The following is a 25,846-nucleotide window of genomic DNA, read 5'->3' as shown; positions in this document are numbered from 1 at the left end:
GAATAATGAGTCAGCATCAGCAGATTAGCTCTCAGCAGTGCAGCAAACTTTTTGATATCTGTCAACATTTGGTAGTAATTTCCCGACTGGCCTGGGAAAACTCTCACTGCGCTCAGCTCCAAGACAAACAGAGATGGTGTTGCTGGCAGTGATTAACTCCTCTGCTCATTCATACAGCTCTTGGCACATAATGAAGGACCTCTGGCCTGAGGTAATTTGGCGAGAGGCCTCAGATTGCCACTACACTAACTGTGGGAGCTACATACAGGATCAGAACCTGAAGGTCAATCAGGGGAGTCAGCTTGGATAGTGGGAAAGGAAGCCCAAGCACGCACTGTATGTAACAACCAATGGTAAAGGACTTGAACTTTGAAGTAACCTGATCACAGTTACATACACTGACTGTAGGGGTCATGGGAGAGCCATGCGTGGAATGACAACGTGGGGCGATTTTTATTTTTAACATTCGGCTAAAATGTTTTCATGTTGCGAGACTGCGTGTTTGTCATCAAGGCAAAATATGGTCCCGGAGCCACCTGTTGTCGCAGCAACTACCACAGAGGCGGTCTGAGTACTTTCCAGTTGTTTTTATGTATGTGGAAGTTTTTTTGCAGAAGGCCAAGTGAGCATGTCAAAGCGAGGGCCCAGGAACTAGGCAGGTGGGAAGTAGCCCTGGCCACTATTCATTTTATGTCTCAGATCACAGATCAAATCAGTTTTTCCCATGTCGCTGTTAATATTTTTGACTTATCTGTCCATCTGCCCATGGACAGATTTCGGTAGTGCGAAGGCAGGGCAACCCCACACAATGTCACAAAACGTTACAGGCATTGTTGTGACAAGTTCATTAATGGGAAAAACTTTGTCACCATGATCTGATCTGTAAATTAGCTACTATTAGTTATGTATCTAAATGCACTTTTGCTACTCCTTCACACTGTCTGTTTCACCATAACAAAGTATTTTTAGTTTTGATACTTGAATGGCATTTTGCTGATAATACTTCTGTTGTTTTTGCCAATACTCAGAAAACGAAAACTTGAACATGTACTTTGGTATTATTTACTACTTTCACTACAGGTGCATCAGTTAAAAAAAAAATCATAGAAATCATTTAGTATCAAGGGAACTGTGTAAGGTCATCTGCACTCAGAAAGAGGAACAATGTTCAGTGGAGCGAATAAAAGAGGACACTCAATAACAAGAATAACTGTATGAAAGCTACTGTATATTTTCTCAAGAAGGCTACAGTTATTGTAACTCTCTTCATGGACATTTATTTTTCAAGCTTTATTGTCTGAACATTTAAGTCAACGAACATAACTTTGACAATGAAAAATGAGTGGGAGGGAGCAATCATTAAGTATTTTTCCCCCATGTCATTACGGGTGTGTTTTGCTTTGTCCCCTCCAACATCCGAAGAGGAAACTCATCCCCGCGAGCAACGTGCATGAGGTGGGTGTTCACCACCCAGGGCCCCAGTCTTCTGCACTGTCATTGGTCACCATGAAACCTGCATCAGTTTAAAACCAGACACCACTTTCTTCCCTCCCTTCACACAGCACAACCCCTAAAAAGACAGATAGGGAGGGACAGACAGGCAGAGTTAGTGAGTGTGTTTGTGTGTTCGTGTGGGTCAGACTGTGAGAGATAACTAGAGTTGGTCTCAGGATGCCAGCATACGCCACCAACATGAGGATGAAGTTCCCAATCGTGGCCTTGGTTTTGGAGATTATCACCATCATCCTGTTTGCTGTCTTTGTGGACTATGATGACGGGAAAGGTCACGGGCACCAAGACCATAGCAATCACACTCACAGCGAAGAGCCACCCATGAAACTCTACCCCAGTAAGTCTACCTGAGGGATGCTCTTCTACTGGATGTGATGTTTGGCTGCTTTTGAAAAGGGTAACAAATGATGGGTCAACAAGTTTTTATCTCACGCTTCTAACACACTGCTTCTGATGCAGCTTTGGGGTTAATGTTGTTAATTGGTGAAAATTAACTCTGGTTAAATATCCAGACAGATAGGGCGGAATAGGCTAGAAGTGCAAAATGCTGAAATTAGGCTCCTATCTGGATTAAATCTACAAATCTTCCACAATTTAAAGGTTTGGTTTTTAAGTCTCTAACTTTGAAATTTTTGTAAACTAAAAATAACCGCCCCTTCATTGGAATAATGTGACATCTGTAATTTCCTGCAAAAAGAAATAGAAGAATCTGAAGGCTGTTTACAGAGCAGGTCTGCTGAATGCAATAAGAGGAGTCATGGGGTCGCATTCTCGTCCGTCACAAAGTCTATTCATGCACATGCAGCTGAGGAGTCAAGAGGATCCTGCAGGGAAAAGTGTCAGGTCCCATGCAGTGGAGGTCACATGTGATTTATAATAAGGTCTAAAAAAACACATAAATAACAGAACAACAAAGACAGATGACGGAAGATGGAGCAACAGAAACACTCTTTCAAGCTTATGCAGCAGTTGGTGTTGCTTTCAAACAGTTTTTATTTCAACTACAGCACAGTTGAGGGGTTTCTTTGCATCTGGTCAACTTATTTGCATGAAGGCAGCTGCAATTATGAAACTCTGTTTTCACAGAGATTAGCTCAATGGTCACCATTAAGGCCAAGCATATTTTACACTTCAGACGGGATGTTTTTGCAATTAAAAACTGTTAGAAAACTGTGGGAATATACATTTTTTATTATATGCAATTAAGACATTAAAAATATTAGTCTCTGAATAATTATGGCATCTACTGTTTTTCCCACAAGAAAAGAGATTTATCTGCACATGCCAACAATCAAAAGTTGCTATCAAAAGATGTAAGGGGAAATGCCAGCAGATGCTTCTCAAAATGTAGATCAAGCTTGATTTAAGCACAACAGGCTCAGTAAAGTATTTTAATTATGCAGAAAGGGTTATAGCTGTGACCAACTTAAAAAGCGATTGCATAAGACTTGGGGTTGTAATTGAGAGGAACCGCTATACAACCCATACCAGACGTATCTAATTATAGGTTCAAAGCAAGACAAACAAGCAGAGAAATGGACTGCAGCGAGTAAAAGCTATCACAGCTTCATCATCATGGAGCAGTTCAATTTTGAAATAAAGTAAATGACAGAAACAATTGTGGTTGCATGGTATGACGAAACACTGCGTACTTTTCTAATCAAGACTCTCTGAAAGTAATTTCATCTTGAGGAGGAAATCATTTGTAGAATGAAAACATCAAAGGCAAGGACATTAAAAAAAAAAAACTAAGATAATTCATCTTTATGAATCGGTTGCATCACTTCTGGACTACAGCAGGTCCTTAGGGGATTCCCTCCCTTGTCCTGGCTCGCTCAATTCGTCTGCAGATTACCTAACATCTGGGCGTGGTGCCAGTCCCTGTGGCTGCTTTCCAGCTTTACCTACTCCCCATCCTCAATCTACTGTTCACTTGAATCCTCTACTACAAAAAGAGCAAGTCTGAATCACCCAGCTGTGAATGGGAGGGAGGTCGGAGTGCAAGATGAAGGTCAAATGGGGTTTCTTCAAAAACAGCTCCACATCAGATAACTACACCCCGACTCGCTTCTGCTGATATCAGTTCTCCGTGCTGAAAAGGCTGAGTGCGTGTTATGCAGCGTGAAACAAGGACACATGAGGGTTTTTCAAGCTCACCATCAACACAAATTTCACAATTTTGTCTTGTTAAATACAGACTTCAATACAGCCACGACATCTGGCCTTACAAATTGTGTGTGACTATAATAATGAGTGAAGTAAAAACTAATTCTTGGTATTAGAGTACTGAAAGACAATTTGAGACACTAATCTTCACACTTAAAGGATATTTTGGTTATTGAGCAGCCAGGCAACCACTTTGACTGAGCAGAGCTGCGAGCTCAGTTTTTGGCTGATTACAAAATGATCAATGCCTACAAAATCTCAATGAAGATGCAGGTGTTTCCAAGTCTCACTTTTTAGCATAGGACATGTAAAAAACAAAAATTGCTGACATATATGATGTCAATATGTAAATATTGTTTGTGAAAATAGGTGTGGGTGACTTCAATCGCCCTCATCAGTCTGACATTCAAAAGCTGCTGCATTTTGTTCTGTGCTGTAAACATAGCCTGAAGTAGAAAAATACAAATATTGACATATTCCATGTTTGATACATAGAAATGTAGCATGTGTGCTTGTTTTCCTGATATTTGCTGTAGATATGTCATATCAATTGTCTGACAATGAAGTGGAGTCAGGACAAGTGGAAGTCGTAATGTGTACAGTGTATGGTAGCTTATTGTCTTTCATAGCTCAAAGCCAAAAATGTGTAATTGATAAAAGCGTCTTTTAAACTGAATCTGTCATGTTACTTGACAGAATCAGAGCCTGAACGATACTGGATTTTGGGGGCTGATACAAATAGTGATAAAAGGGAATACAATTTTCCAAAATCGGATATCGTTGATATTCGTTGTCATAAATATGTGTGGTTATCAAAAACAATGATATGTGAAAATAATAAACCTTACTGTTATAAATGACATCAGTGCACTGAAACAGTAAACCTCTCACCTTCAGTGTAATAAATGTAAATTAGCCTGCACATCTTTTTTCTGCATTATGTTCAGTTCTATTCAAGTTGTCATATTGGCACACATTGGACAACTTATTCATTACTGGCCGATCTAGAAGGAACAGTTTTGTGAAAAGTCGCTTCCTTTCCGAAAATTAGACAAGAAAATCAATACCATTTTCTTGTTTGTACGGTAAATCCAAACCTACAGCCAGAAGCTGGCTAGCATAACTCAGCACCTGGAAACAGGTAGAAACAACTAGCCTGGCTTTTTCTGCATGAAACAATAAGGTTTATCAAAGTCTAAAGTTTGTTCAATCTGTACAAAAATGGAATTTTGATTTTGGTTTTAAGGGGGTTACCTGGCTGGGTGACGGCACTGGCTGCCTGGCAACCTCATGGTGACTACAAGACTTCAGGAATAAATCAAATGAGATATAATGTCTTAATTTGTGTTTTTATTTTCTTACCTTCAGACAGAGCTAGACTAGCTGTTTCCCTAACATTCCCATGCTTTGTGCTAAGCTAAGCAAACCTAACCATCTGTGAGTGGCAGATTCGTATTAAGGCACAGATGTGACATTTTTATGTCTTTCATGTCACTCTCGTGCAGCAGCACCCAGCCCTTTTAAAGACCCAACTGTGTCCTGTCCAGACAGTAATGGCTGTGTTCATGCTTATTACAGGATGAGATAATGAAGCACATTGTTTCTCAACCCGCACACACCTTCACCTCAATGTGTTTTCCACATGCAGGGCATATCAAGCTCAAAGGCCTTTGGAAAACAGGAGTTCCATTTCCTGTCACGATGTCCTTTCTTGGGGGGGTGGGGGGGGGCACCCGGTTTTACATAAATCCCCCCAAAATTACCTTGCCTTATTCCCGATTTGTGGCATATCTCCACTAATTTTTTGGTTGTGCATCCTTACTGCTCAGGACAGAGTGAAAACGCCATGTAAGGACAGTGTCAGGGGACTTCTAAACCCTGATTTGTTTTTCCGACTATCAAGTGAGACTAATAGATAAGGGTGTGCTAAACGTCTCATGCTCTTGAAACTACACAAGTTTAAACTTATTAAGATCATATGCACTTAATAGAAACAGCACAAGGTCACAAACTCTACAGGAACAGTGGGAACATTTTGCAGGATCCCAAACGCAGTGTGATTTAATTGCTTTCCCAGCGAACAGGTCATGGCTGACAATACAGCCCCTGTGGAAGGAAATGACTGCTGTGAAGTCCAGTAACTGCTTGATAAATCATTTAAACTACAAAGTCAAAAGAATACCACTGTGAACAGCAAAGACGTTGCAAATTGGTAATGTCTTATGGACGGCAGGGCATGACAAAAGTGTTTCGTCTGATTCAATTTCTTGTCCACATTTAGCTGAGGCTAAAGCGGGTCTCTTACAACAAAGCAGGGCCCTGTTGTCGAACCAGCAGCAGAACTGACCTCCCTCCTCTTTCCTCCAGTGTTTCAGGATGTCCACGTCATGATCTTCATTGGCTTCGGGTTCCTGATGACCTTCCTGAAGAGATACGGCTTCAGCAGCGTGGGCATCAACTTACTCCTGGCCGCCTTCGGCCTGCAGTGGGGCCTCCTCATGCAGGGCATCTGGCACCTGGATAATGGCAAGATCAAAATGAACATCTTCAAGTATGATTGTCTTTTCTGCACATGCAGCTTTTCAGTAACTGACTGACTAACATGACTTATGCACATATAAATCACCAACTTTGTAGCTGCTCAATACGAGAGCTGTGACCTGCCCTGTTGGCTGCTGCTGAGTAGCTCTGAGAAATGACGGCTGACCTATGCTACTTTTTGACCTCCACCTCTTCTCCTTATCCTGTAATTTCTGTTTTGTTCCCTCTCCTTTCAGGATGATTAACGCAGACTTCAGCACAGCCACAGTCCTGATCTCTTTCGGGGCTGTTCTGGGCAAAACCAGCCCTGTGCAGCTCCTCATCATGACCATATTGGAGATCACCATCTTCTCCATTAATGAACATCTGGTGGTCGAGATCTTCAAAGTAAATGCACAATGACACATGCATGTGTGGATAAACTAATTTGTTTAATTCCAGCATTATGACAAGGACCTTCTGTGAACTGCTTTTTTTAAAAATGGTGGTTTGGCTTGTTTGTTTTTTCTGCATCACCTTTTTTTAACAGGCAAATGATGTTGGAGCATCTATGATCATCCATGCTTTTGGAGCCTACTTTGGCCTGGCAGTTGCTCGAGTACTTTACAGGCCAGGTTTGAGAAACGGACATGAGAATGACGGATCTGTTTATCACTCCGATCTGTTTGCTATGATTGGTAAGAGCCAGTAGGATTGTGTCAAGTATTAAAGTTCATATAGTAAAAAAAAAACACTGATTACATTTGACAAATCATTTTATTCAAACTGAGAATTTTTTACATTTTGGGGGGGTGATGACAAACTACAACGTTCTTTGTCATCACTGGCCTCTCGCACATGTATGACTGGTGCCACCTTGTGGACACAAATAACAATGCCGTATACCCAGTGATCAAGCAACAGTGACCTCTTCTGAGTGTTAATCCTGTAAAAGATATACAAATACTATAAATGTAATTTGATTTGAACCATCCATCGATATAAATGTCTTCATCACTCTCTCCCAAAGGAACTGTCTTCCTGTGGATGTTCTGGCCCAGTTTTAACTCAGCCATCGCTGAAGGGCCCCTTCTTCAGCTCACGGCAGTGATCAACACCTACCTCTCCCTGGCTGCCTGTGTGCTCTCTGCCTACGCCATCTCAAGCCTCGTGGAGCACAAAGGAAAACTGGACATGGTCAGATATGCTTTTCCTTTAATACCCACAATAACTCTGATAACAATTTAAAAAAAACAAAACGAATTCAGTTATATACCGTACTTTTATACTTTTATATTTCTACAGGTGCACATTCAGAATGCCACCTTGGCTGGTGGTGTCGCTGTGGGAACATGTGCTGACATGAGCATCGGGCCATTTGGGGCGATGCTGATTGGATTCGTGGCTGGCATCATCTCTACCCTTGGCTTCAAGCTCCTCAGTGTGAGTTGAAAGTCAAAGCATAGGTTCCAAACGAAAACAAAAGCCCAATAATAGTGATTTAAGTTATAGTGTTGTGTACAGTTTTTAAAATGTATGGTGTAAACACTTTGACAGTTGTTGTAAGAAAATGTTCAACAATTTTACTAATATAGCGGTTAAACATTTTTCAGCTTCCAAAATGTTAATATTTTCTGTTTTCTTACTCTTTATGACAGTAGCCTGAGCAGTTTAACTATAGTTACTAGTTATTTTACAAGCAATGAAATGCTTGATAAGCTATTTTCAAGCAACTATTTCTTGTTCTTTCAGTTAATTTAAAAACATCATTTGGACAGCAATCATGCAGTTGTAACTTGTGTTTATAAACCTTTACAATTGCTTTACAAATGGTTGATAAAGCATTTTGTTGTTTAATATCACTGAAATAACTATTACTTACAAAAGTTTCATTAACTGTAATTTCAGAAGTTATTAATGATGGTTATCTTAAAGTGTTACACTTGAATATCTTTGGGTTTTGAACTGTTGGTTGAACAACATTTGAAAATGTCACTTTGGGCTCTGGGAAGCTGTGATTTTCATTTCCCTGACATACTAAACAATAAATAACAAATAAAACTCATAGTGAAAATAATCAGTTGCGAAACACTTGATTCTTTAACAAAAATGTCCCCGTCAGTCATAAAGTGATATGTACATAGAAAGAATCATACTTATTTTGGTTCTATGAAAGTGCATGCCTGGCTTTGAAAATTAAAAATGCATATATCACCTTTAAAAAAGACACATCTTCGGTTGTTACATGAGGCCTTTTTTTCCCTCCTCTGCAGCCCATCCTGGCATCGAACCTCGGCATCCAGGATACCTGTGGAGTCCACAATCTGCACGGCATGCCTGGCATCCTCGGCGGGTTGGCTGGCATTGTGGCTGTGGCTTTGAAGAAAAAAGATGGGTAAGAGCCCTTTTTTTCTCACCACTTCATTACATACACATGTGATTATATATATATACACACACACACACACACAGAGTATGTTGTAGCTTTTAAGTAATTCTATTCTTCAGTTATATATCAGTTCTTACACTCCTGTCTTCCCCTCTCCTCCTCGATCTCTTCAAAAGCAATGCTGCCATGCAAGCTGCTGCCTTGGCTTCATCCCTCGGGTTCGCTCTGGTCGGAGGTGCCATTACAGGTAGGTGGAGGTGAAAAAATGAGAACATAAACGTGACGGTTGAATTCATGAGCACAGGGTGTGTCAATCAACAGAAAGGCTGAGGTTGGTATGATTAAGCGAAAGGGCAACACCTGAGTGACCAAACAATTCATTCTCTGCTTCAAGGTTTTATAATGAAGTTGCCCTTCTGGGGACAGCCTCCAGACCAGAACTGCTTTGATGACTCCATTTACTGGGAGGTAAGAAATCCCAACCCTCATAAATATTATCTCTAGGTTCTGACTGTTGAGCGTCACGAGTGATGGATGTAGTCGTCCAATATATAGTTATTAAACTAGTTGTTTGGGGAACATATCAGATGGATGTGGTTCATTCCATTATTATTAGCAATTTTCAGATACTCCTTTTTTTCAATAGCACATAAGCCAATAACTGTCCGATGTCCATTTCACATACACTAGGTCTCTTTTATCGTGCCACAGACAAATAATTTGGATGTCATGTTTTCCAGGTTCCTGAGGAAGAGGAGGAGAATGAGGAGAGCTTGGCTCACGCCGATCACTCAAAGAACAAGGCAGAGGTTTAAATATCTGCCCAGAGTCCACTAATCTGGAAACGAAGGAGAATAATTAATCAGCTACACCGTGTCTGCATAGATCAACTTGTCAGTCTTGTCGAGACTAGACAATTTACGCCACTCATCAACACAAAAACCAGGACTGTGGTCAGTTCTGAAGAAATACAATGACACATCATCATAGTATGAGGGTGTAATGATTAATTAATTAGTTGTCAACTATGAATTTAATCATCAAAGTCTAGCTCCTTCAGTGTGAGTATTTTTCTGGTTTCTTTACTCCTCTATGACAGTAAACAGCATAACTTTGGTTTGTGGACACAACAAGACGTTTGAGAACATCATTTTAGGCATTAAGAAACACTGACATTTTTTTTCCCATTTTATAGAACGAACAACTAATCGATCAATTGAGGAAATTATCAGCAATGAAATAGTAAAAATAATTGTCAGCTGCAGCCCTGGTATAGTTTCCATTTATAATTAGAAAGGTCAGTGAAAAGTCCAAAGTACACAGCTAGTTTTTCTAAAATAAAGATTTCATTATTTGAAAAGAGAACAGTGACCTTCAGGGATTTCTTCATTTTCCTTAACACTGAAAATCGCCATGACTCAACAGTCATGAGCAGCTGTAGAAAAAAACCACAGTGGATCACACCAGAGCTTCACTGCCTTCACTTCCAAAGGCTTTTTTTTCAGTTTTTTATTTTTCTATTAACAAAAAGCGTAAATGCATGTCTTAAGATATTAGTATAGTGTGTATTTTTTGTCATATGCTCTTTTATATTTCTGTATGTATTTCTGCTGAGGCTTAGGTCAAAGAAAGTGTTACCCGCCTTGACCTGCTGCTTCACATCACCTCACTGGAGCCCAGTCCTTCTGCGGGGAGTCAGAGTCAGCCTGAGCTCTGACATGGGCAGGGATAGTCGTATTATACCTTGTAACTAATGAACCCTCAGGTTACTTATCTTCTACTGCTTACAGTAATTTTCTATCTGAGGGCAGCTGTACTACTGCTTTAATGCAATGAGGATCGCATTCAGAGCCGTGCATTTTAAGCATTAGACTGGCTGTCACTGGACGAGCTGAAGCACATATTTTTGTGTTTTATCTATATACATCCAGTATACTCTTGATTTGACATGGTTGGTTTTATGAAGGCCTTGCGAGGTTAAAAAAGAGCTACTGGTACTGAATATTTTTCAGACATCTTTTAAAGAATTCAACAGGAACATACACACCTAAAAATGAGAAAGTTCAGGCATTTACACGTGGTGCTAATGTGACAATTAGCTTAATTTTTATTTACAATTTTCACAGTACAATTTTATGCATCAGTTTGCCTGTTTTTTTTGTTCTGTTTGGTTATTGTTGAATTCTTTTTAATTCTGAGTTTTGGTCCGTCACACCTGCAACAATCCTCCTGTGTATAAGTGTATATTGGAGAGCAGCTATTGCTTGCTTCTCAGCGTCTTTTTAAGCTGCACGGTGTTGGAGTGTCTTTAACAATAACCGTTTGGACTGCAGGGCTGGATTAAACTGACTACACACATAGTAGTGTTAATCAATGATATTTTGGTTTGTCAAATGATTTTTGATGCCCAGAACACTGAGACACATCAAGATTTTGTATTTTTATACAGTGGGCATGTGCTTGTATTTGTATAATATACTAATACTGTCATAATAAAGATGTTTTTGTACAATACCCGTGTTTATGTGTGTGTTTGGTGTGTATGGTAGTAATCATGTCTCATGGCTTCCTTACATTTAAATGTCGCTAAACTCAATTAAGTCAGGAGTAAATGATGATTACATTGATCATGCCACTGGTGAGACCCTGATTTTTGATCTAGCAACACGGCAGGTTGACATTTGCTGGTTTTGAGATAATTATCACAATAGCTATTGGCTGGATGTCACGAAATTTTCTTCAGACATTCATGACACCTCAGGATAGATTGCAATAACTTTGGGGATACCCTGAATATTGTCTGTAACTTTGGTCTATGACAAATACCTACAAAATGAATAACCTAGCAGAGCTCAGTGTATCAGCCAATGATATCTTAGTTCAAGATTCAAGTCTGTATTGTCATCGTGCATGTGGATCAGTAAATATGTCAACTTCCAAATTAGCGCTGTATCCTTACCGGTCTCAACTCTAAGTGGTTGATTTTTCCATGTTCCCCAGGTTTTGACAGATTTTAGAAGAACTGCATTTTCATATTGTGCACCTTGGTCCTGGACTAATAAGCGAAGCGATCTAAAACACATTTATATCTCTTGAAGAATTTAAGGGCATCACAAGGAATGTGGTAAAGAAGTGGAGGTCATTTAGATATGGTCATCATTCCACTGTTTTTAATGTAAATTTATCTTTATGTAAAATGTTCATATTTTGGCAGTATATCTAGAAGTTCAAGGCATTTTATCATATTTACATATCAGAGGCGATATTCAGTATTTTTCCAGTTATCGGTGTCTGTGTTTTCTGTGTGCAATTGCCGATTAAATAAATCGATTTAAAAATTCACTACTTCAACTCTAACCGGTATTCTCATGCCTGTAGTCGCAATTCTGTGGTCTCACTCAAAGTCCCACCAGCAGTGCTATCTAATTGATTACACATCACAAGTAATGGCCTATTTACACAAAATAATCTGAATCTGCAAAGTAACTAGTAGCTAGGGTGGAAGTATTAAGTAGGAGAAAAAGTTAAGTAAATTGTACTTGAGCCCAGTACTTAAGTAAAGTGTAGTAAGTTACATTCCATCACTAGTTATTCTAAACTTTGACACCAAGACTCTTAATTTTACTGCAAATGTATATTTGTTCCAATAATGGTTTTTGGTCACCTTGATAATTACTAATGAGTATCTGCCCTGAAAACGATGTATGGGTTCATCCTTAATTTTGATTATGGGTAAACTTTATACTGACAGATATAGATTTTTTTTTTTTTTTTTTACATTTTGTGGAATCTAAAGATGACTTGAAAACCTTTTTCGATTTTTGAAAAAGGTGGAAAAAAGATGTGCTTTGAGACTCTTCGAATTACATTGAGTAAATCTCCCTCACTCAACTTATTTTCCATTTTCCTTTTTTACTGTTGTTCATGTTTATTTGCCACTATTTGTTTTTTTTAACTCCACATTTAAATGTTTTGCTCTTTTATCTTATGAGCATAATTAGCATGCTGATGTTAGCTTTTAGCTTAACTGACACGCCTCCTTTATATCAACTAAGGGTGTACATGAGCTAGAAACACTAGTCCAAAATGGCCATTAAGTTAATTCACCATCTCTCTCAAGCAATTTTAACAACCCCTTAACATCATAACTTTAAAGAAGAAAGCTGGGTTAATTGCAGAGCTGCTGTTTTAATCTGCCTTAATATTAGCTAGCTAGCCAGGTGTAACGTTGATTAACTGCCAACTGCAACATTAATCCTTATAACTCTAGAAAGATAAAGATATAAGGCAGGTAAATTGCACTTCTACATCTTAATGGCAGCTTTACATGAAAGCTGCGGACATTAAATTAACTTCGTATGTTCTACTAGTTAACAGCCTTGAATCACCTGTTAGAAAATGTTCTGACTTAGCAGCACTTTGCACGATGAAGATGTAGCTCCTGTCGCTCAGCAGCAGGGGGCGCTGTGTCATCTGTGGGCCGTTTCCGTTTTCCCTCCGTTGTTTTGAAGTACAGCCGCGGTGCATCATGGGATACAAAATGTCTCCTAAGACTGTCGGCTGAAGCTAGTCTACTAGAGATAATTGCGAATAAAAATATATATTTTAACCAATTTCCTGCGGGCGTTGTGTCCGTTTATATACTTATATATGTGATATATCAACCGCAACCTGCTGGCGTAATGGTGAGTAAAGAACATCTTCTTTCACCAGCATTAGGTTGTTTTTTTTATTAGCTTAAAACGCATTTAGCTTTAGCTTAGTAAGCGTAGTCCAGGTAACGTTAAGCACTAAGCTACATAAAGGACAATCAACGTAAGGGTCCTTAACCAGAGGTTACTTTAACAAGCCACGATTGAAGACATGTGGTTACCTGTCGTGAATGACCAGGCGTAACTTGTGTGATGTGTAACGCCATCTTCCTGGTGCTCAGGTTTCAAGTTCTTAAAAATCATGTCCTGTCACATCCTGGACGCAGTCACACACACAGACACACCAAACATATTTGTCAACATTTCTTATGTTTCCAGTCAACGAGAACGGAGTGCAGAGTTTCCAGCTCCAGCTCCAGATCAGATGAAAGGAGGAGATCAAGGAGCAGAGGCAAGACTGCTTACGTAGAAGACACACGAAACTCATCATCATGTCCAAAACTTTACTCGTATACAGACACTTCCACAGTTTTACTGTTGTTTTCTCAGTTTCACTACGAGAAGAAAGTTGTGTGCATGTTCTGTTGTTTTAGACTAAACAGAAAATATTGGCGGTGTGAACTACATGCAAACGTTAAACGCCGGTAGAGCTAAAACAATTTGTTTTATTCATTCATTAACTTCAGTTACTGCAAAATCTTGCAAATATGGAGTTGATGCTACAAAACTGTTGAGTCATCTTGTTAATATATAGAGATTCCTCACCCATACATATATCTGATCTGTTTATTGTATATTAAGTGCATCATGTGACAAAGTTGTAGGAAAATTAGACATTTATTAGAATGTAAGTAAAATAGCCCCTTGGTGTGATAACTACAGTTTGATCATTCAACTTTTACTCCTCATGAAACAATTAACTGTACAGTTTGATTTGAGGAAAAATGTCATTGTTATTGATATTAATTCCTGCTGTCAACAAAAAATAGCCATCATATTTATGGTTTTTTTTTTGCGTTTTATTCTAATTTCAAAATATCACTCTCTTACATGGTTTTAGAACAGTCACATTTTAATTGATTAAGGAGAACCATGGGAGAATAGTTGGGACTTGGGTGACAACTAATGACATACTTTCATGACATTATATTTTCAACAATGTCATCAGTGCATCAGGTCACTGTGGTTGTTCACTTTGCAGCTATTTTGTTTTCCTGATGGCTGGTTCTTTTTCTTGTTTTAAGCAAGAACACAGGGTCACCTTCATTCAAATTCCTAAAGAAGGTTCATCTTTGTGTTTCTGTCCTCTGTTTGTTCAGGACGAGAAAAGGGGAAGCGGAAACGCAGCAGGAGTAGATCTTCCTCATCTTCCTCTTCCAGTTCATCCTCTTCATCCTCATCATCTTCATCCTCATCGTCTTCTTCGTCGGGTTCATCACACTCATCTAGCCGCAGTTCGAGTAGCTCTAGCAGTAGTGGTAAGTGTGTCTTTAAAGCCTGAGCACATGTGAGAACCTTCGATGGCTAAATGTGGTTTTTGTGGTCACTTAACTTTCTCCTGAAATGTAATTTCTACAGACTGCTGCTGAATTATATCAATCTCAGATGCTTTGACAACATTTTTCCAACAAACTGCTTTTAAATCCACATTTTATGTCTATGGATATTGGTACTGTTATGATGAAAAAATTGATTTAGTGTGGTGTTTTGTGTTTTTTTTTCAGACTCTCGGAGTAAATCCAGAAAGCAGTCTAAGAAAAGGAAAAAAGAAAAACAACACAAAAAAGTAATTAATGCATTTTATTTCATGTACAGTATTTATAAAATGAGGTGGTTGGAGTATTGTATTAGTAGCTCACTTAAAACTAAGTCAAGCGTTTTTGTTTTTGTTTTGCAGAAAGGAAAGAAAGAGAAGCGACATAAACGTAAAAAAGACAAGAAAGCTAAAGGAGAGGAAAATTCGGGACCTGTACAGATATCCAAGGTAACTTCTCATTAAGGTTGCTTTGAACAGAAATTAATTGTCTTACCTGTATGAACTTAAATACATACATCAAAAATGTATATTGTTTGTATATTACATAGTTATCTATAGTTGATGTTGATGAATGATATTTAAATGAATTTTAATATTCTGGAACCCTTGAACATGCGTTGTTTTTCTTTTAGTACTTGAAGGACAGGAAAAAAGGCAAGTACAGTATGATTTCAGGCAAGAAGATAAAGATGAAAGTAAAGAAGTCAAAGAAAGACAAACAGGTAATCTCAACTTTTTGCTGTTAAGTAAGCAATAGTAACAGCATTTTTATAGTTTGACAAGTGATTAATTGAGTTTGCCTTTTTTGTTACAGCGGGATAAAAATCGGGCAGAACTTCTTGAGTTCTTAAACTCTACCCTGTGATGCCCCTGTGTACACCAGTAGCGGTTCTCAGGCCTGGACATGTCAGCAGAACTCAGGACACAACAACTCAGCTCTCCAAGACAAAATAATGAAGGGTTTTCTGAGACAGATACGATGAATGCCACTTACATCGATACACAGGTTCGGCACCAAGCCAGAGCAAAGGAGCTGTATCTCATGCAATGAAGTGGTGAAAACATAGCTTCCCACATTACTGCCCAGGTGGCTAATTCTTCAGCGTAGTCTGATAGTTTTTGTTATGTGAGATCTGTTTATGTTGCGCAGTGTCGTCCATAATTTTATCTGTGGCCACCTAGATCAGTTAAAGGTGAAAGATGTAGTAGGAAAGCATCAGTCTGAGCATTGAGCTGCCAGCGACTGGCTTCTGAACGTGAGTTCACCTCTTTTTTTTAATTCCAGGGATTCTACTTGTCATAACCAGGTACTTAAATTACCCACAGTGCAACTCAGTTGCAGACAGTTTTGCTTGAGATTCCAGTGTGATATGCTAAAGAATGCTCCTACTGGTTAATGTAGCCACAAACTGAGATTAGGAGCAAGCAGCAGAGGTCTGCTAAGTTCACTTCTTTCTATATACACACCTCCAGATTTATTATCATTTTCCAAACATGTAGTCTTCAGCCCCAGGTGACATGGACTTGACTGACATCACTGGAGGCAATTCATTAAATGTTTTGGGGCCTGCTCTGTTGCTATAAAAGGCTTTATTCATCTTCTTTCACATTATCCAGCTTTGATATGTAAAATTAGTGAACTTTACATTTTTCTGCTGGTTGTTTCAATCGTTCATGACAACTTTACAACATGTTGGACTGGCCTGTGCATTTATTGTTCTGTAGGTAACTGACCATGGGACGTTTGCTATGAGAACCACAGTGTCATCATAGTTTTTTAATGTGTACATTTTTGTTTAAAATGATGAGAATCAATTCTGCATTGTTTGTTGATTACTGTATTTCTTATCCATAACATTCATTACCCCAAACTCTGCCATGGATGCTGTTTCAGCATCAGTCCTGTTATTAAATCGAAGTATAATATACAATCACTGTTAGTCCCCCTAAATCGATCCTGTTGAAAGCTTTATATTGATGATGGAGTAACGTATTGTGTACTGTTGAAATTTGCTGTGTGATGAACAAACAAATCAAGAAACGGCAATAAACTGCTGGGAAGATTTTACTTTGAAATGTTTAATTCGAGAAGGTCTGGTAACATTTGTTTGTGCCTTTTTCTTCTAATACACTGTGTTGCAAATGAATAACAGTCGGAAAGCTTTCAGTTTGCTGACCTTGGAAGATGAATTATTGTGCCAAGACCTTGTGTGCTGTTGGGAGAAAAACAAAGCGGTCTGGTGGGAGAGCGTGACTCACCCTCTGAATAACCTTATGTTTATATTGACTATTACAGATAATTTGTATTTGAGACTAAATAAGTAACAAGTATACATAAATATCATGCAAAACGTCCTCTCTCTGCACCGCAACAGCCATTTTGTGCCATGTGACTTGGCATCACAAACATTTTTCATTTGTTCCTTGTAGAAAGCCATTAAATGACATAAACATCCCTACCAGGCTACAGCAGATAGCCCTTTTGGCTTAGATGCCAATGCCTAAAAAATATAAGTCACATCACTGCAAATTGCAATAATCTCAAGCAGAGATGAAACTGTTTCAAATCCCCACAAACGGTGCTGTCAAGTTAAAAAAGAATTGAAGAAAATCACCTGGCTCTTGCCCCTGTAGCTCTTAAGATAAAGTAGTGGATGTCTTGAATGCTGATAGGTCTCATACAGGAAAGAGTGGGAGGATGATAAGATTCATCCTGCCACCTCTGGTCTAAGGTGGACATACTGCAGCAAAGGGTCCTGGAGTTCAGCATCTGAAACATCCCACCATCACTGTCCCATGAAGAGCCTGATATCAGACAACCTTACTGCTGCCAGTTCCTTTGTATCTGAAGTCAGGCATGCTCCACACCCTCTGCACCCTCTCCTCCCCCTCCATCCCCCTCTCCACATCCTCTGACACCGTCTTCAGGTCGCTCAAACCCGCCCCGTCGGCTGCAGCAGAGGTCAGGCCCACTGTGCTTCCAAACGGGTTTATCTTGATGCGGGACCTGAAGTTCACGAGGGACATGCTCATGGCACGCTTGTTGTTCCACTGGCGGGCGAGCCGCTGAGTCTCCTGCTCCTCCTTCAGCTGATCCAGAGCCTCCAGGAGGATGGTGCGAAACAGGCTGGGAACCTCCTGCACCTCGGGCTCATTGGCCTGCAGGGCCTCCCTGAACCTGTGCAGAACAAAATACAAAACACTGACCGTTATATTCTGATGTACACTTCATACCTACTAGAACTTATTTTACTGTTGTGTTTTTCCCATTTGTTGTAACACACTTGGTTAGGGGCACACAAATAAACTGAAACAGAGGGTCATTGCGCAGATATCAATGTATTTACACTATCTCTAATCTAAATGTGTACTCATGCAGATGAACAGAAGAGAGGGCCTCATTTTGTTTATTTCTACCCAAGGTTTTTTTCTTGCCTTTGAGTGAAAACCACACCAACTGTTATAAAAGGCAACATGGATCACAGTCATCAGCCCCCTCCCCACCTGTGTAACCAGCACACTCCAGCTAACCCCCCCCAATTACTCCTCCTCCTGCTAACAACAGAAACAAAGGCCTTAATAAGCCCTTAAATAGTGCTCTATTTGAGAGCATGCTTTCCAGTAAATGCGCCCAGTTAGCTGATGATTGACCTGCTTCCCCTCAAACACGTTAGCTCTGAAGAGAAATCATGTTCATGGCTAGGGTGGCGTTTAATATATATTGTGTGTAGCTATATCGAAACCTTTTGTAACTGTCACTGTGATCGTAAGTAAGAGGCTGTGAAAAAGTAATATCTCCTCATTCAAAGGTGGGAAAGGGTTTAATTAACAGGTATGTGATCCAGTGGTACATGGAAATGCAGCCCGACTGTCAAAATCTAAAATACAGGAGTGAGCTTTAACTCTCAAATGTTCAGATTACTTTACCTTTAGAAGAGGATTTACTTCATCAGAGTTATTGACTCATTGTGAAAGCTCTTTCTTCATCTTCACTCAAATCACTCAAGGTCCCTTCTTTAGCTTTTCCTGGTGCTCTCAAATGCATCTTCACTGTTAAAAGTACATTTCTTCTGCTCAGGAAGCGGGTTTTACTTACATTTTAGATCCAACACTTCTGTAAAGGCCAAAAGATATTTCTGTATAATATATACGACCAAATGCTGCAACACTTTATATTCACATATAGAAATGCTTGATTTCAAATGTGTGATTTGTAGGAAATGGCCAGAATGAGGGAGCTTTATAGCAGATCCTATGACCTCTAAGTTGCTTTTGACTCTTATCTAATATTTTCTCTTTTGCTGTTGCTTTTCCTGTAGCACTTTGAGGAGTGTAAAGCGCATTACAAATGAAATGTATTATCATTATTATTATTATTATTATTAGAATCTTTAGCTTCGAACCTAAAGGGGGCAGAAAGAACGTTCTGTTTCGGTCTGAATTAAATGTGTTTTACAGTTAACAAGGCAGTTAAGCTTGACTTAGTTCGACTTGGTAAAATAGAGAAACTTGAGTTCAGATGGTGTCCGTTTCTATTTTTCTATTCAGTCAGAAATGTATTTTTCAGAGGTGTCTATGCATTGTGTTGCAGGGAATATCCACTTAAGTTAGCATGCTAAGCAGCTAGCCAGGCCTGCCCTGTGTCTTAATGGAAGAAGTATCAGATCTACTGTCCTTGAAATTCCATGGGAATCTGTTCACGTGATTTGAGAGACAGAGAGACAAACACTAAGCGCTGTCTTTGGCAGAGACAGGGACGCTGAACAGCTGCCACCCAGCACATGGCTCTGTAATTCTTTGGTGTCACTCTCCTTTAATCTGCAGCAGAGATGTCCTGAGCTTGTTTGGGCATCTGTTTGGGCCTCAGGTGTCTTGTTAGAGTTCAACAGTTTTTGGGAGGCAGTCTGAGTGGCGTTAATGTGAGAATGCAGTGAGGTGCTAATTGAAAGGAGAAATCACACACACACACACACACACACACACTGGCGCCAACATCTTTGTGTGAATTTAATTAGCTGGAGACGAGGAGACCTCAGCTTTCAGATTGGCTGTGAAGTGTAATTAACGCTTTCTCTGTGATTGAAGTACATCTGGGCGCCAGCCTGTCATTTCTCTATACACAGCATCCACCTCAACACCGTGACTCTCGGTCAACCTTTGGTCCGCCGTCCACATGAGAAAATCATGTTAGAGACATTAATGAATGCAAAAAATACAGAATAAAGGAGTGTGATTTTGTGAAAACATGTTACATGTTAAAGTAAAGTGGGAGGTTTGTGTATGTTTTCTTTGTTTATGCTGAAGGGAGGATATGGTCCTCTAACTTCTGTTTTTATTTTATTTCAATACTCTTTGTGACAGTTATTCAAAGAAAAACAAACAATATGAAATATGGCCAGAGGAAACCTTTGTTGGTTAAGATACAGTAAGATGATTTTTCGCTCTTTTCCAGGCAAAGTGATATTATGATGGGCACTGAAGTTAAGGGTGCTGGCTTGTTAACACCGTTCTCTTCGCCTCTGTTCAAACAGCACTGAAGAGAGCCAGAGACTGAAGTCGAAGATACTAAAATAGTAACCGCAGTTACATTGTCAGTGGCTTCTGTGTCATCGCCAGCTGCCTGATCGGTACTGCTCATGTGCAGATCTCGACAGAAATGAGAGAGGAACCATCCATCAAACTATGTGTCTAAATCAGAATGTTTTTTGCAAGACTTTAAAAAAAAAAAAAGTTTAAAGTCTTCTGGATGTAGTCTAATCAGGTGTGTGACGTGCCGCTTTCTACTGTTCCCAATTTTTCCCGCAAAAGACAAGAGGGGGAAAAAAAAACCCTGCTTGTATACACTAATTTTGGTGTAAATATGTAAGAATTGCCCACCTGTTGAAATCATGCTCCAAACACATTGGGGGTAGCACATCCCCAGAGCAGCCGCTAACTGCTAACTAACGATAAAACAGTAGTCAATAGTGAGAGACAATCATTCCCGCTTGAATTGTGCCATGTATGGTGTTTGTACATTTAAGAAGTCGCAGTTTTGCTACTTTTAAAGAATATAGAATATCTGCAAAAACTGAAAAAGATGCTACCCTTGGCAGGCGAATATATTGCAGACTGTAGGCCGGGGAAGCCATGTCATGCATCTATAGACTCCCGAAGATACTCAAGGAGGGAGCGCCACTCAGACCCATCAGCAGCAGCATCAACTCAGCTACCTATGACATATCCAAGCACTTAGCTGGTATCCTAGCTCCTTTGGGCGGTAACACTCACCACATCAAAAGCTCACAGGATTTCGTCAACATGGTGAGAGAAACAACACTGGATCCAGCCGAAACAATGGTTTCTTATGATGTCACATGACTATTTACATGCATTGCCATTCAAGAGGTGGTAAATACAGTGAAGAAACACCTGCTACAGGACAGCACTCTGTCCAGCAGAGCCAACTGTGACTGTCTATCTGACGACCATCTAAACGTTTCTACAGACAGAAGCATGGCTGTGCCGTGAGCTCACCACTGTCCCCAGTAGTGGCCAGCCTCTACACTGAAGAAGCTGAGAGCAGAGCCTTGATCACCTTCCCAGGAACCTGCTCCCAGCCACAACATCAAGTTCACTCGGGAAGATGTCAGAGGAGACAGACCAGCCCTTCTTGGACTGTGCAGGACACGATGAACAAAACAGAAGCTTCAGCATTGAGGTGTTCAGAAACCCTACACACACAGATCAATACTTTAGTAACCATCATAGGATCTTCAGTAACCATCATATCCAGGTTCACTTCAAACCTACCAACACACTGGGGCACTTTTCCATCCTTAGGACAAAACACCCAGGTGTAAGCAGAGTCATGTAGTTTATGATGCAGCCAGGACTGCACAGATTTGTACATTGGGGAAACAAAAAACCCCCTCCATAAACAGACGCAACAACACAGGAGGTCCAACTCCTCAGGTCAAGACTCTGCTGTCCACTTACATCTGAAGGAGAAAAAATATTCCTTTGAGGAAATCAATGTAAACATATTAGCCAGAGAAGACTTCAGACAGCCAACGGTTGGCCCTGTGTGTTTCAGGCTTAACAACCCTGAAAGAGCTCACATGTGTCCTTAGCGACTCTGTAAAGACACTCCCACACACAGTTTCTAACCCTGCACCTCCCCTTCCCCATCTTCAGGAAACGTAAACACGTCCAGTTGCCTATGATACAGCACACAGAACTACCATGATCTGGATGACTAAGAACCTTCATTAACATATTGCTACAGCTAGATGATGAGTTTTCTAGTCTCCTTACTTGAGTATGACCAAGCCGCAGCAGGGCGGTGGCACCTTGGAGCAGAGGTCCTCCAGGCCCAGCCTCTCCCCGGTGCTGATGCTGAAGGAGGAGCGAGGCGTGCTGGCCAGCCAGCTGTAGTCCACTCCGGTCTTGAGGCGTCTGTACTCGATCTCCCTCTCTCTCTGCAGCCTCTCCGCCTCCTTCAGCTGCCAGCTGAACTCCACCATCAGTGTGTCGGTCACCACGTCCGCCGGGTCCCTCTGGGGGCTGCGGTGATACGGCTCATTCCAGCTGAACCAGGAGGCCATGGCCTTGTTCTTCTCCACAGCCCTCTGCAGGAGGGAGAGATTATCACAGGGAGTCAGCACAATGAAATGATTTCAGATGTTTGCTCGGTTAATTGATTTCACATTCAAAGTGGATTGGTCAAGGTTATGTGTGACTGGAGAATAAAAGGAGCGTGCACACTGCCTGCAGATTAGATCTGCTGCTGGTGAGACATCTTTGAGAGGTTTGACACTAATAGAAATATCTATTTTGCAGAGAAATGGGAGAGAACTCAAACAAAACAGAGAAGTGGTTTTCAAGGCAATTTGAAAATTCATCATTTGTGGAGACCTTACATCTGCTGTAGTTTGACATCATTTGTGCCACATTTGACACACATCATTTGAAACCCCCCCCCACACGCCATCGTCCTCATCCTCTGGGTCTTTGTTCTACAGGTGTCATATCCGCTCCCACAGATGCTCTATTCAATCAAGCTCCATTCAACAGTCGGGCTTTTGCTGTTTTAATTGTGATAAAAGAACAAAACCCACAGAAGGGGCTGCTGAAGGTCATTATTGTGAAGTAGAAGGACCACCTGAGCTGCAAGAGCTCCTTCCGTTTTTGCAAGCCTGTGATTATAAGATTGAAATAACTAATAAATTAGTTGGTCAAAGATTTAGGAACAATTTTGATGTTCAAATCATTTTCTGATGTACAAATGCTGAACACGCTCTTGTTCCAGCCTCTTCAGCGGAAATCTTTGCCGCTTTTCTCTGTCATTTGTAACTGAATTCCATTTGAAAATGTACTCAATGAGTTTTGGATGCCAAAAACTATTTTTAAAAAAATACAGCAATTATTGTTCTACTCCAGCCTCTCAGATTATAGAATTTGCTGCTTTTATTTGTCACATACCACTTTACTTGTTTTTTTTTTCTGTGTGCCTGTATTGTCTTTGGACTCACCTTTATCCTGCATTCATCCCACAAGAATGTCTGACACTGTGTTAAATAGAGTGACCAGTCATTTTTTTCCTGTAAACTGAATATCTCTGGGCGTGAGAGTGTTGTAGGAGCAAAACTAAACATTTTAAGATGTCATTTTGGGCTCAGGAATGTTGCACTGGGCATTTTGTCACTATTTGTTGGACAATTTATCAAAAAGTTATTGTCAGAGTTAAAAATTCGATTAACCGATTAAATAAAAAGCAGTTTGAAGGTTGAGCACCTTGAGCCTTAGAAATTGTGATGGGAATCTTGTCATGTCTGAAGGATCAATTAACTGACTTATTCATTTTAGAGATGCAGAAAAGAATCGTTACACACTGTGTGTTTTGTGGTGGAAATTTCTGTCAATCAAAGAGTAAAGTCAGATCTGTCTTTTCGGTAAGTTTAATCCAACCATCTGCAGATGGACTCACCACACAGTCGAATTCATGAGCTGAGTGAATGAGCCCCGAGTAAAGGAGTGTTCACAATTTTATACACAGATATCAACAAGGTCAGGGGAAGAGACAAGCACTCTCGGTGCCAGCAGTGATTAAGCTACACACACGTACATACGACTATCCCAATCAGACAGGCTTCTCATCGACACAAGACGTAAAGTTAAAACTTCATGACGCATGACCTGGGACTCTGTGCAAAGCATAAAATTATCAGACATAAAACATAAGACAAGAAGACAACTTTCTATCTGAGTTTTGGCTGGTTCGTGACTCTGTTACAATCATATAGGGCAGAGGTTAGGTGTTCATGCATTTGCATAAGATATCAGTCACATGAAGCAAGTTAGATAAATGTTTTTAAGAAATCATATTCAACAAAATAGTTCAAAATTCATCAACCCATAATGAAAAGGAATTTTTCCATCACAGTTTCTAAGCGGCAGTGCACATTATTTTTGGTGCTGCACCTGTACACATTTTTGCAGGTAACTCTTCCATTAGACGGACATTTAGTCTTAAATCTGCCCTCTTTTAATCTTGTTGTAATCTGTTCAGGTTCTGAGGTCACCTCCAGCCCACAGCAGCTGTGCGGGCTTCATACAACTCTACGTGAGCAGTAGTGAGGCCGGACACTCAACATGTGCAGAGACAGAGGGAGGTTAGTCGCAGCCCTGCGCTAACCCGTAGACTAACCCTTCAAAATGGAGTCAAACACATCCAGCCAACACAGTCGTCCGTCACAGTGCCTCCGTAAGATAGACAGCACTGTTAGTCCATGTTTCTCAGATATTGTTTTAGCACATAGTCTTTAACAGATTTGTAGGGTAATGAATAAACAGGACTACAGCAGCTGATGAGTAGTTTCATTACTGATTAATCAATTCATATTTTCTTTTATAAAGCATCAGAAAGCAATTCTAAAAAAAAAAAGAGAGAGAGAGAGAGAGAGTCCAATTTGATGTCCTGGAAGGGCTCGTTTAGTCAGACACACCATCCAAAACCACCCCCAAATATTCAACTGATTATAAAGCAAAGCCAAGAAAAGCATAAAATGATCATATCTACAGTGGCATTGCTTTAAAAACTGGAACGATTATGTGGATATCTGCTAACTGACTGAAGATAAGTGAGCTGAAACTGACTTATTTTCCTTTGGTATATCTGGCTTGATTGAACTCTCTCTCTTTCTTTCTTCGCCCAGTAAAATCCCTGCTTTTCAGGGACGCTTGTGTTGCCGGCTGTACTGCTGACAGATACGAGCAGCCCCTCTGAATATGTCTGAATTATTGCTCGTCGCAATCATTTGGTCCAGGGATTGATAATGAACAGTTTTTAAAAACAGAATCCTTTTCTTACCTCTTGTTCTCGCTCTTCTTTTTCTTCTTTTTCTCCTTTCTCTTCTTCTTCCTCTTCCTTCTTCTTCCTCCTCTTCTCCTTCTTTTTAAGTTTTTTCTCAGACTCCACAAGAATCAAAATTACTGAAAGGCAGAAGATCCTCAGAAATTAAAGTGTGTATACCTACAGGGAAAAGACCGTCTGAATGAAAAGCAGAGAGAGAAGAGAAATGGATTCTCTCTCTCTGCTCCTCTCACACGGTCCCACGGTATTATCTCCACCTCTCTCTCTCTCACGTCTCTCCCCTCCTCCCTCCCAGGAGCCTCTCTGGCCTGCCTTTACTTGTTGCGGGAGGTTGGGGGCACCATCTCCAATGGGAGCTGTTGGATCACGGCCCCTGATGAAGTGCTTATGTAGCTTTTTTACGATTGGCCGTTGCCATAGTTGCACGCTCCTAAGCCTATTTGTCCACAATAAGCTCCATCAGCTGAGAGGGAGCCAGAGAGCGATGAAGAGGCAGATAAAGAGGACACAGTGGGTTTGAGCGGCGAGATGGAAAGAGGGAGATAAATCAAGGGATGTGGCTCTGAGGACAGGGGCTAGTGGGGTGTGGGCTCGCCGTGCAGCAGGCGACAGGCAGCTTAGTTAAATGGGGCGCGGTGCAACATCTGCAAGAGGTCAGCCGGTGTGCATCCACAGATAATGAGCCTCAGCGGCCCACAGCAGTCGCGCGTGAATTA

The 25,846-nt window shown here is 40.4% G+C and overlaps 4 protein-coding genes across 6 annotated transcripts in view; 2 read left to right on the top strand and 2 right to left on the bottom strand.

Annotated features, from left to right (window-relative positions):
* Positions 1-13,125, bottom strand: part of si:dkey-12h9.6 (macoilin) — a 60,107-nt gene extending 46,982 nt beyond the window's left edge. The window contains exons 1-5 of one of the 3 annotated variants that reach the window (XR_005072342.1): positions 12,976-13,125; positions 8,725-8,812; positions 8,414-8,574; positions 6,026-6,194; positions 1,272-1,570 (exon numbers count right to left, since the gene is read on the bottom strand). The gene's annotated coding sequence lies outside the window, so the exon portion shown is untranslated. Of the gene's footprint in view, positions 1-1,271; positions 1,571-2,485; positions 5,785-6,025; positions 6,195-8,413; positions 8,575-8,724; positions 8,813-12,975 lie in introns of those variants that run through there. The other 2 variants (XR_005072341.1, XM_037085486.1) reach the window with 2 other exon arrangements.
* On the top strand, positions 1,577-11,101 carry rhag (Rh associated glycoprotein). The gene is made up of 10 exons (XM_037085488.1): positions 1,577-1,849; positions 6,046-6,229; positions 6,456-6,606; positions 6,749-6,896; positions 7,229-7,395; positions 7,504-7,641; positions 8,472-8,593; positions 8,764-8,834; positions 8,982-9,055; positions 9,328-11,101. The coding sequence occupies exons 1-10, from the start codon at positions 1,672-1,674 to the stop codon at positions 9,400-9,402; spliced, it is 1,308 nt and encodes a 435-aa protein (XP_036941383.1). The 5' UTR covers positions 1,577-1,671; the 3' UTR covers positions 9,403-11,101.
* Positions 13,126-13,135: 10 nt separating the features above from the next.
* On the top strand, positions 13,136-16,844 carry si:ch211-22i13.2 (uncharacterized protein LOC553945 homolog). The gene is made up of 7 exons (XM_037085491.1): positions 13,136-13,272; positions 13,618-13,690; positions 14,559-14,717; positions 14,964-15,025; positions 15,137-15,223; positions 15,409-15,498; positions 15,591-16,844. Exons 1-7 carry the CDS (start codon positions 13,270-13,272, stop codon positions 15,639-15,641), a joined length of 525 nt encoding a protein of 174 aa, XP_036941386.1. The 5' UTR covers positions 13,136-13,269; the 3' UTR covers positions 15,642-16,844.
* A 161-nt stretch (positions 16,845-17,005) lies between these two features.
* On the bottom strand, positions 17,006-25,495 carry rd3 (retinal degeneration 3, GUCY2D regulator). The gene is made up of 3 exons (XM_037085490.1): positions 25,128-25,495; positions 22,073-22,386; positions 17,006-17,954 (listed from the first exon to the last, which is right to left on the bottom strand). The coding sequence occupies exons 2-3, from the start codon at positions 22,360-22,362 to the stop codon at positions 17,588-17,590; spliced, it is 657 nt and encodes a 218-aa protein (XP_036941385.1). The 5' UTR covers positions 22,363-22,386; positions 25,128-25,495; the 3' UTR covers positions 17,006-17,587.
* Positions 25,496-25,846: the final 351 nt, after the last annotated feature.

Source organism: Acanthopagrus latus, chromosome 22 (assembly GCF_904848185.1).
Source record: "Acanthopagrus latus isolate v.2019 chromosome 22, fAcaLat1.1, whole genome shotgun sequence".
In the NCBI taxonomy this organism is placed as follows: domain Eukaryota; kingdom Metazoa; phylum Chordata; class Actinopteri; order Spariformes; family Sparidae; genus Acanthopagrus; species Acanthopagrus latus.
The sequence above is the reverse complement of the archived record's forward strand: the minus strand, read 5'-3'. Positions and strand labels throughout refer to the sequence as shown.

Bases quoted from the DNA above. Each gene is read 5' to 3' on its own strand.
- rhag (XM_037085488.1), top strand. From the start codon at position 1,672: ATGCCAGCATACGCCACCAACATGAGGATGAAGTTCCCAATCGTGGCC. The intron at 6,230-6,455 runs GTATGATTGTCT...CTCTCCTTTCAG, and splicing joins ATCAAAATGAACATCTTCAA to GATGATTAACGCAGACTTCA. The intron at 7,396-7,503 runs GTCAGATATGCT...ATATTTCTACAG, and splicing joins ACAAAGGAAAACTGGACATG to GTGCACATTCAGAATGCCAC.
- si:ch211-22i13.2 (XM_037085491.1), top strand. The intron at 15,026-15,136 runs GTAATTAATGCA...TTTGTTTTGCAG, and splicing joins AAGAAAAACAACACAAAAAA to AAAGGAAAGAAAGAGAAGCG. The intron at 15,224-15,408 runs GTAACTTCTCAT...TTTTTCTTTTAG, and splicing joins GACCTGTACAGATATCCAAG to TACTTGAAGGACAGGAAAAA.
- rd3 (XM_037085490.1), bottom strand. From the start codon at position 22,362: ATGGCCTCCTGGTTCAGCTGGAATGAGCCGTATCACCGCAGCCCCCAG. The intron at 17,955-22,072 runs GTAAGGAGACTA...TGTTCTGCACAG, and splicing joins TGCGGCTTGGTCATACTCAA to GTTCAGGGAGGCCCTGCAGG.